Source organism: Arachis hypogaea, chromosome 9 (genome assembly GCF_003086295.3).
Source record: "Arachis hypogaea cultivar Tifrunner chromosome 9, arahy.Tifrunner.gnm2.J5K5, whole genome shotgun sequence".
Lineage (NCBI taxonomy): Eukaryota > Viridiplantae > Streptophyta > Magnoliopsida > Fabales > Fabaceae > Arachis > Arachis hypogaea.
The window spans coordinates 87268037-87278766 of NC_092044.1; the positions used below are offsets into that span (position 1 = coordinate 87268037).

The 10730-nt window shown below is 28.2% G+C and overlaps 1 protein-coding gene across 1 annotated transcript; it reads left to right on the forward strand.

Moving 5' to 3' along the window:
* Positions 1-7588: 7588 nt before the first annotated feature.
* LOC112711172 (CBL-interacting serine/threonine-protein kinase 4) lies at positions 7589-9844 on the forward strand. The gene has a single exon (XM_025763776.3). The coding sequence runs from the start codon at positions 8059-8061 to the stop codon at positions 9394-9396; it is 1338 nt and encodes a 445-aa protein (XP_025619561.1). The 5' UTR covers positions 7589-8058; the 3' UTR covers positions 9397-9844.
* Positions 9845-10730: the final 886 nt, after the last annotated feature.

The window sequence follows — 10730 nt, forward strand, 5'->3', positions numbered from 1 at the left end:
TTCTTTGACCAATGGATATTTGACATAGTTATAAGAACCGGACCGAACCAACTGATTTAACTAAAAAATTAGTGAACTGGACTCTCAACCAATCTGGTCCAGTCTCCAAAAGATGTATTTTGTGCTCAAATTTTATTTGAATAATATTAGATCAGAAGTACGCTAGTAAAAATAACTTTATCCATTGATGATAGGTGCTATGTCTATCCATCCAGACCAACTTTTGCTATCAACTATTTTACCAATGGATATACATAGTTATAAGAACTGGATTGGACCGAACGGTTCGACTAAAAAACTGGTGAATCAGACTCTTAACCGGTCTGGTCCAGTCTCCGAACCACTTAAGGATAACAATTGGTCAAAACAGGTAAAAAACGTCCAAAATCGGTGAAAATTGGTAGAAAATCGGTTCAACCAAACCGTTCAAGAGAAAATTTTAAAATTGATGAAGATGTGGTTCAAACCTAGATCTTCTTTGTGCCTGCATGCTCTCCTTGGCACTAAGCTATGTTGTTCCTTATTATTTTAAATGTTAATTATTATTTATATGGTAAAAATGTACAATAATTTTTTTAGATATCATTTTAATTTTATGCTCACTTATATTTAAATTAATTATATTTTTGTTATTCATAATTATTAATATAAATGCAATTAAATATATATAAATAAAAAATATCAAATATTTTTATTAATTACAATATAATTATTTTTTATGCTTATATTATATTTATTAATATTATTTTTTAATAAATATATATAGTATATAACAATATAATAAATATAAACTAATTAATTAGATATTAAAATAAAAAAATAATTATTTTAATATAACAATAAAATTAAAAAATATTTATTATAAAAAAAATACTAAAATTTTATATACTTATTTAATAATAACTATATTATAACTTATTGATTATAATTTGTTGAAACTTGATTTTTTTTAAAATATTAGTGAACATATATATATTTTAAATTTTAATTTTAGATTTTTGACTATTTTATATTTTTTATATACGTGAGATCGGTTCTACCGGTTCAACCAATAATTCATTAGTTGAACTAATGAACTAGTAAATCTGTAGCCTAATTAGTTTGATTATTGGTTCGATTCTTATAACTATGATATTTTATCTAAATTGAGAAATCTCTTTGTAATTCTTTGCACACTATAACATTATTTTTCAAGAATTAGACTCACATATATTTATATGTGTAGAGGTAAAGGAATAAAAGTTGTGCTGGTTAGTCTATTTTTTCTACTTTTGTCATATTTAAATCTTATCTTATCTTATTTCAAATTGAAATATTATGAATTAACTAGGATCCCATCCAAACTTAGAATTAAAATTTAGAAATAGAAAAACTAATTATTCTTAATTCTGATTTAATATTCTCAATTATCATATTATTATTATATTTTTAGTGCCAGTAAAAAATATAATAATATTCTATTAAATTAATATAATTATTTATTTGATCAAATCAAAATAATAATTAAATAATTCTTTAACAAAGATTAGAATATTCATTAGTATGTGACCCATAAGTTCAATACTAAACGATAGTAAATTAGTCATATTAATTTTAACTAGCAAGTTTGGCATCTAACAACACTTCTTAATGATCCTATAGTATGAAATAATATATTTTATTAAAAACCCGAAAAGAACAAAGTACAATTTTTTTTCATCTTTTCAGCTCTTAGTTAACACTTAGAGTATGATTTAATTGTCAAACTCTAACTTATTACCATTATTATAATAAACTGTGAATGACCTAAGAAATTTATTTTTTCATTCATTCAATTTCCTTGACCAATGTTTTATTCATCTCAGTCATTACAATCATAGAGCTCAAACTGTTTATCGAGAGTTGGCAGATTCTTTATTGACTAATCATTAATTTTACAAGTATTTAAATCATACCTAATATCCACTCAACTAGCATTATAGGATATTAGACATCTGGAATCAAAGTATATAATAAACACATTAATAATTACTATGATAATCGTTGATCAAAAGAACTCTAGTACAATAATGTTCATCTTGAGAATATATGATTGACAAATATGCAATAATTATAAACATTAAAAATTTTTAAAATGAGTCAATTTAATGGTCATATCTTTATATACAATATATATATATATATATATAGATTATTAATGTAATTTTTAATAATCTTATGATTAAAAATAGTTTAGATTAAATTATAAAAGATTTATCTGTCATTATTATGATCACTATTAATATGATAAATATCTAAATTTAATTAAAGACTTTATTATATTAACTCCTTAATATAATAACCATAACAAATTATTTGACACATAATAAATTAGATTATGGTCATATTATATTTATTCCCAATAATCTTTTACTTGCACGAGAGCCAATCATGATAGATTTGATATTGGGCATACTATTATCTCAAAAATCTTTCACTTACACTAAAGCTAATTAATCATGTGTATAATTTTTTTCATGCACATTTGGAATTCTTTTTGCTCAGTGATATAAATTTTCGAGTACTATTTTAGTGGTTTATTCTTTTAGAAATTAATTTGACTTTATATAAATTTATGATATGTCATTGATAGTATCAACCAATTATTTTAGGTACGTCTAAAATGAGCCCTAATAATTTTGTGTGTATTAGATGCGCCACTTTTTTTAAACTATTAGATTTTATTAAATAAAAATAAAAAATATTATAAAATAAAAATACTAGTAGACTTTATAAATATAGAACATATTAATATATATATTTATACATACATAAATATATTTTAATACATAATATTTTTAAAATAACAAGTATAATCTTTTATTTTAAAATAAATAAATATAAAATATATAAATACATATAGAAATATTTTTTTATTTATTAAGATTAATTATTATACAATATTATTTTTAATTACAAAATATAAAATAATTAAATTATTTTATATTATTTAAAAATAATTATTTATTTTTATATTATTTAAAAATAATTAAATTATTTATTAAAAATAAAAAATTTATAATAGTTAATTTTATTAAAAATATATTATTATATAACATAATTTGTTATCTAAATATTTATAAACATATATTTTATTTAAACTATTATATAATAATATATTTTCTAATATCACTAGAGAGTTTTAAAACAAAACAGAAAAAACAGAGGCGTTTTTTGTAAGATCTATAGTAAATTATTTCATCATACTCACACACTACACCATAATTTTATGAATTTGGATTTTTTAAATTTTAGATTTTTATTTTAGAAGATAAAGTGAGATTTTTTATTATTGAATATTTTTTTTATATTTTTTCTTAGTCTCACCTATAAAATAAATGGTAATAAATTATACTTTATCATTTAAAATAAAATTTAAAATTTAGAGAATCCAAATTCCAATTTTATATACCTCCAAAGTCATACAAGAAATTTAATTAATTATGATATATATAATAATAATAATAGCAACAACAGTATTTAACCTTTCAAAGTCTATAATTTACTCTATATTCTTTGGTCCATGCTCTTGTAATAACCACCACCACCATTACTAGCAGGCTGCTGTTAAAAAAAGAAATCTATATCCATTGATATTAATATATGTTTTAATATATTATATCTTATATATAAAATATTGATTTTTTACTTTTTTACACTTTTAAATCAATGTTTTTGAATTTTTTATTTATATTCTTAAAATATAAAAATAAAAAATAAACAAAATTATTTTATTTTTTAAATATAAATAAAAAATTATTTTCAAAGATTATATATATAAATGCACTTATGATTAAAAACTTTTACATATATATACACATTAATTTGTGATCTTCATAGATTTTTGTATAACAGTTCTTTATCTTTTCGGTAAATCTCAAATGAGCCACACTAAATAATATTTATAACAAAGAAAAAAATGTGAATTCAATTTAAATTATATAAAAATATTAATTATAATTATATAACTTTGATAGCATTCCATAAATTTTGTTTATTGTAGAAATAAATTTTTATCTTTATTTAAAAAAATGGAAATCATGTTTATTTTCAATTTCTATCCCTTAAGAGTATAAATAAAAAAAAATTTAAAAATATTTGCTTAAAAGTTTTAAAAAATAAAATGATCAACATTTTCGTGTATTATGTATAATATTTTATATAAAATACATGTTTACAAATATTTGGATAAAATGTATTATATAATAATATAATATAATTTTAACAAAATTAGTTATTATAATATTTTTTATTTTTTTAATGAATAATCTAATTATTTTTTAATAATATAAATAATTTAATTATTTTATATTTTTAATTAAAAATAATACTATATAATAATTAATTTTAATAAATAAAAAATATTTTTATATGTATTTATATGTTTTATATTTGTTTATTTTAAAATAAAAATTACACTTGCTATTTTTAAAATATTTTGTATTAAAATGTATTTTATGTGGCTAATTTTTTTTATATGATCTTGAAAATAATACTAGTATTTTTGTTGAAAATATAATTATTTGGTGTAATTACAAGTGGATGAATTTTTTAAATAGAGATTCAACATACAAAGTGCATGTTAAACATATGTCAAGCTGCAGCAACACATCTGCTAAGTGTTGTATCGCATTTTTTACACATTTACAATACTGTAATATACTTTAAATATCAGTATTCAACTAAATATCATTTTTCTCTTCATATTAAAAATAATTTCTATATTTATATATATATATATATATTAATATATTCTATATTTATAAAATCTATTAAAATTTTCTTTTTATAACATTTTTTTATTTTATTTAATAAAATATAATAGTTCAAAAAAAATACGTGCATCTAATGTACACAAAATTATTAGACTCATTTTAGAAGTATTCTTTTATTTTGTGACATGCTATTATCTAATGGGATAGAAAAATTAATTTGATTTACAATTCACTTTTTAAAAACTAATATAACTAATTTAATTTTTAAGAAGCCAATTTAAAGGATACATGATTTTTTAAAAAACGAATTTGAATATTAATCTATGAAGTAAAAGTTTTTCAATTTTTCTGACCAAAATAAATAAAAAAATTTATTTATGTAAAAAATATGATTATAAGAATTAGACCGATTATTGAACCGTTTTAGTCATTAATTTATTAGTTAATTGGTCTAATTAGTCTAAATGTAGTTCAATCGAAAAAATTATTTTAAATAAAATAATAAATAAATATCTTATAGTCTAATATAAATTTTAAATTATCTTCCAAATTTAAAATACTATATGAAATATTATCTTCTAAATTAATAATCAACATAGTCTCAAATCTTAAAGAATGTCATGATTGTCCTGATGTAACGGATCAAAGAATAAAAAATTCATGATTCGTATTGCCAAAATATATATGGGGTCATAAGTAATGTAAGATCTATTTTGTTGTTGTTTTTGTTTCTATTTGTTAATAAATATGATAGATGAATAATAAAATAATAATTTATAAAATAAAAGATATATTTTATAATTAAATAATATATAAAAATTAATTTATAATTAAAATTAAATAAAAATTATTTAACAATTATTAAAAATTTAAAAAACATATTTTATTATTGAGATCATCTAATAAATCAAACGTTATAGGACCATGGAATTTTTTGTCTACTTACCGTAGCTAAACAAACTACCAAACCATTTCTTACCTTGACGGCCCAAAATTAGGGGTGATAATGAGTAGGGTAGGGTAGGGTTTGGAGCCAACCCTAACTCTACCCACGGATTGAGATTTTTATATAAATTCAACCCTATACTACTTACGGATTGAGAATATCTCAACCCTAACCTTACCTATTTTTAACCCGCGGGTATCCGATCCTATTCGCAGATTACAAAAAAATGTAACATTATTATATAAGTTGATGATAATTTGAAATAAAACTGACTTTTATGTAAAAAAAAATATTAAATTATCAATTAATGATCTTCTCTTAGTAGCTAAGGATCTTTTGTATTTAGTGAGAGGTCTTTGATTCAACATTCACTTAAAATATATTTTTGGATAATGCTCTACATCCATGTAAAAAATGCATCCAAGTTATCCAAGCAATATTGGCCAGACACGTTCCCCTCCCCCTCACTCGTTTGTCACACACGTGCTACATATAACGTGCTGCAACCTAAAGTTTTGCTCAACATAAACCTTCTTCTCTGCTCGCGTTTTCTTCTTCTTCTCTACTCGCGTTCTTCTTTATTGATCTGTATTGCCTTAGTTGTTCTCCTCTAGTCACGTTCATCTTCTCATTTTTTTCTTTCGATCTGGTTACGTTGCATTTATCTTCTTCCTATTCTTCTTCATTTTCTTCTTCGATCTACATTTCTGAATCGAAATAATGAATGACTCAATTTCAAATCAGTTGAATGAGAGCGATTTGGATTATTCTTCTTAAATAAATCAAACTGATGAAGTTTGGATTATTCAATTTTGAATCGAATTGAATGGAATGCAATTGCTAATTTGAATTGAATTGAATTTGAATTAAATGGATGGAGGTGTACTGAATTAAATTAAATTGAATTGATAATCTGTAAATTGTAGGCAAAGCTGTTTGAATTTGATTTTATATAATGGATTATGTTTCGTTCACTCAGTATTATACAATTGTTTCACCATGAGTATACGTTCGGTTCATTATGCAGAAAGCTGTTCGAATTTGATATAGATTATGTTTTGTTCACTCAGTACTATACAATTGTTTCACTATGAGTATGTGTTTCGGTTCATTATGCAGAAAATCTGTTCGAATTTGATTTTATATAATGGATAATGTTCCATTCACTCAGTATTATACAATTGTTTCACTATAATAACATGTTCGGTTTATTTCTGTTTTGCGCAATTTAAAAATCTTTCTCCTCACCTTCTGCTACTTCTTCACCATTCTGTTTTGCGCAATTTAAAAATTTTTCTCCTCACCTTCTGCTACTTCTTCACCAGAGAGAAGAAGGAAAAGATAAAAAAAATACAGCAACAACAACAACAAAAGAATGACGATAAAGAGAAAACACGTAAAGAAGAAGGAACGTGAAAAAGAAGAAGAAAAATGAGAATGAGGCAGAGAAGGAACGCGAAGAAGAAGGCGAAAAAGAAGAAGCTCCGTGCGTAAACGAACGTGAGAAGAAGAATAAGAAGAAGAAGCGCGGGAGAAGAAGAAGCGCATGGGAGAAGAGAAGAAGAAGAGGAAAAGAAGCGTTGGACATAAGTAGTTTTATATGTATTGGGTGCGTGTGTTTTACCTTTCATTTAATTGTATTAATTTTTTCTAGTGTTGGACCAACTTAAATGAATTTAAATACAAAATTACATAGATGTATAACATGACGGTATATAATATATACATATATAGGATGTTAGTTAGTCAAATAGCTAGTTAGTCAAGTAGGGTTGAGACTCAACCCACATCTTTTTAACCTGCACAAAAATTCTACCTATATTTTATCTTATCTGTTGCGAATTGAGTTAACAATTATGCCCAACTGAATGAGATCAAATTGAATACCCGTTAGATAGTGTGCATGTTGCCCCATACCCAAAACCAATCTTCCACACCCAAGTTTCAACGGCTGCTAACTACGCTAACCGCCATTTATTAACGCCAACCAATAATCATTTTCTAATAAGCAAAATATCTCTGACAAATTTTAAACGTATATTCTACCTTGCTTTAATTAAATTATTCCTTACCTGCTTGATACATGCAATTAATAAAATAAAAAATAATTAAAAAAAGGCATCGACGAGCTTAAAATGCAACAAATTGAGTAAAAATAGGCATAAACCCCAAAAAAATCACTCGTCAATTTGTTATTTCAAGTTGAAGGCAAATTGAACTTTCTCACTTACACTCTTCACAAACCAAAGCCAAAACCAAAGCATTCATTCCCCTCTGTCTATATAAACCTAATTCCTCATAGACACCAATTTCTGTCCCGTGGGTGTTTTACCGTTTTAGCCATTCCGCTAAAACAATAAATAAATAAAGCACGAAACCATGGAACCGCCATTGCAGTCGCAACAGCAACCATCACCGCCGCAAACTTCGCCGCGCTCAACCACTATCCTCGGCAAGTACCAGCTCACGCGCCTCCTCGGCCGCGGAAGCTTCGCCAAGGTCTACCAGGCGCTCACGCTTTCCGATGGCTCCACCGTAGCAGTCAAAATCATTGATAAATCCAAGACGGTGGACGCCGCCATGGAGCCACGAATCGTTCGCGAGATCGCCGCCATGCGCCGCCTCCACGACCACCCTAACATCCTCAAGATCCACGAGGTCATGGCTACCAGGACCAAGATCCACCTTGTCGTCGAGTTCGCCGCTGGCGGTGAGCTATTCGCCAAGATCCTCCGCCGCGGACCGCTTCCGGAGCAAGCGGCGAGGCGGTACTTCCAGCAGCTGGTCTCCGCGCTCCGGTTCTGCCACCGAAACGGCGTTGCGCACCGAGACCTTAAGCCGCAGAATCTCCTCCTCGACGCCGCCGGAAACCTGAAGGTCTCCGATTTCGGCCTCTCCGCACTTCCGGAACAGCTCAACAACGGCCTCCTACAAACCGCATGCGGAACTCCGGCTTACACCGCGCCGGAGATACTCCGCCGCCGTGGAAACTCCGCCGGATACGACGGATCAAAGGCAGACGCGTGGTCTTGCGGCCTTGTCCTTTACAATCTCCTCGCTGGAAGCCTCCCGTTCAACGACTCAAACATTCCGGAGATGTGCCGGAAGATTTCCCGTCGAGATTACCGGTTCCCAGAGTGGATATCGAAACCTGCGCGTTTCGTTATCTACCGGTTACTCGACCCGAACCCGGAAACCCGCATGAGCGTAGAAGCTCTCTACCAGAACTCATGGTTCAAGAAATATTTAAAACCCGAACCCGAGGAGAGTGTATTCGGCTCGGATCCTTATTATGAGAATTCTTGCAAAGGGATTAACAATAAAGGAATGAATGCGTTTGATATCATTTCTCTGTCTTCGGGTTTGGACTTGAGGGGGTTGTTTGAAACGACGTCCTTTGGGAATAGGAGGGAGAAGAGGTTTACTTCAGATGCTAAGGCAGAGGTGGTAGAGGCGAAGGTGAAGGAAATTGGCGGGGTTTTAGGGTTTAGGGTTGAGGTCGGAAAGAACGGAGCGATTGGGTTGAGGAAAGGGAAGGTGGTGTTGGTGGTCGAGGTTCTTGAGATTGTAGAGGGTGAGTTGTTGATGGTGGATGTGAGGGTGGTTGAAGGTGGTTTCGAGTTTGAGGAGCTTCATTGGAGGGACTTGAAAGATGGGTTGCAAGATGTTGTGCTTTCTTGGCATAATGAATCGCCACTGCTATCACAGTCACCATAGTGATTAGTGAATGATTGGTGAAAGTTTCTACTGGAATTAAGATATCCTGGTTCTTATGCTGAAGTTGCTGCAATTAGTTGTTCTCATCGGGTGATGTGAGTATGAAGGACTGATTAATTAGTCAATTAGTTGATTAATTAATTAACGACAGAATTGCAGACCCGGTTGATGGAGAACGAAAACCCAAGCTAAGCGTAGGCTGAAGCTGATGAATTCATGAGTGCGATTGTGCTGTGATACGCTGATAAATGACTCTTTGTGCTAGCTAGGTGGAAAATATAGGTAACTATAGCTTATAGGTATGTTACTTGTGTTTTGGTATGTACATGAGAATCAATGGTGTCTAATGTCTTTGTGTTGGAGTCCATGGTAAAATTTTTTGTACGTTTCTCGTGTTAAGAGTGTTAGACTCTTAGCTAATAATGAATGATAATATCTAATTAGATCCTCCTCTGTACTTTCCATTTTTTTAAAGTTGTACTCTGTTCACTATTTTAGTTCCTACTAAAATATGAACCATATTCTTGCCTGTGTATCTTCTGGCATATTGAACAGTCTCTTCAATCATTATTTGCCTTCTTTTACACATGCGTGGGGAATTATACTAGTTTGTTGGTTGTTTCTTTATTTGTTTTTAGGGGGGGCCAAGGCGACGAGTGGCGCGGTGAACACCATCAAAATCGTGTGTCCAAGGTTTCACGAATGGAGGGACATTTTCGGTGTATGACAAGGAAAGTAGGAGTCATCCCTTGCCATCTTCAGACTCTCAAAATAACGACCTATGAAACACTGATTGATCACCAAATTCTCAAATAGCAAAATGATTCCCTCCCAAATGAGAATTGATAATTACTCGATAAGAATTATAATTCGACTTAATTGTTCATTATTGGTTATAATTCTGCCTTAATTATAATTCATTTATAGTTTGTAATAAACGATTTTATTAGTTATTATTGCTGATTTAATGACCAAATGGTTGTAACATCAATATTTTTCACCAACTTAAATGTCTATATAAAGCACTTTCTATCTCTCATTAAAGAAAAATTTATGAACTTTTTACAAATTAATATCATATCTTATATTTTTATGTTCTTAATTCTAACATTTTATATTCAGAATTCTTATATACATCTTTTGTAGGTACTTCTTCACCTGTCCTTGATTCGATTCCAACTATAATCATTGAAGAACTTCTGAGTTACCATTTCAACTCCAGCCATGTGCTCTATGGAAAAGGTTTTAGATGACAAACAATTAAACTACACATCGAAAAAATATTACCGACATCAGAACAAGAATAAATAAGTGATTATAACAGAAGAAATATT

Coding starts and splice junctions, on each gene's coding strand:
- LOC112711172 (XM_025763776.3), top strand. CDS start 8,059: ATGGAACCGCCATTGCAGTCGCAACAGCAACCATCACCGCCGCAAACT.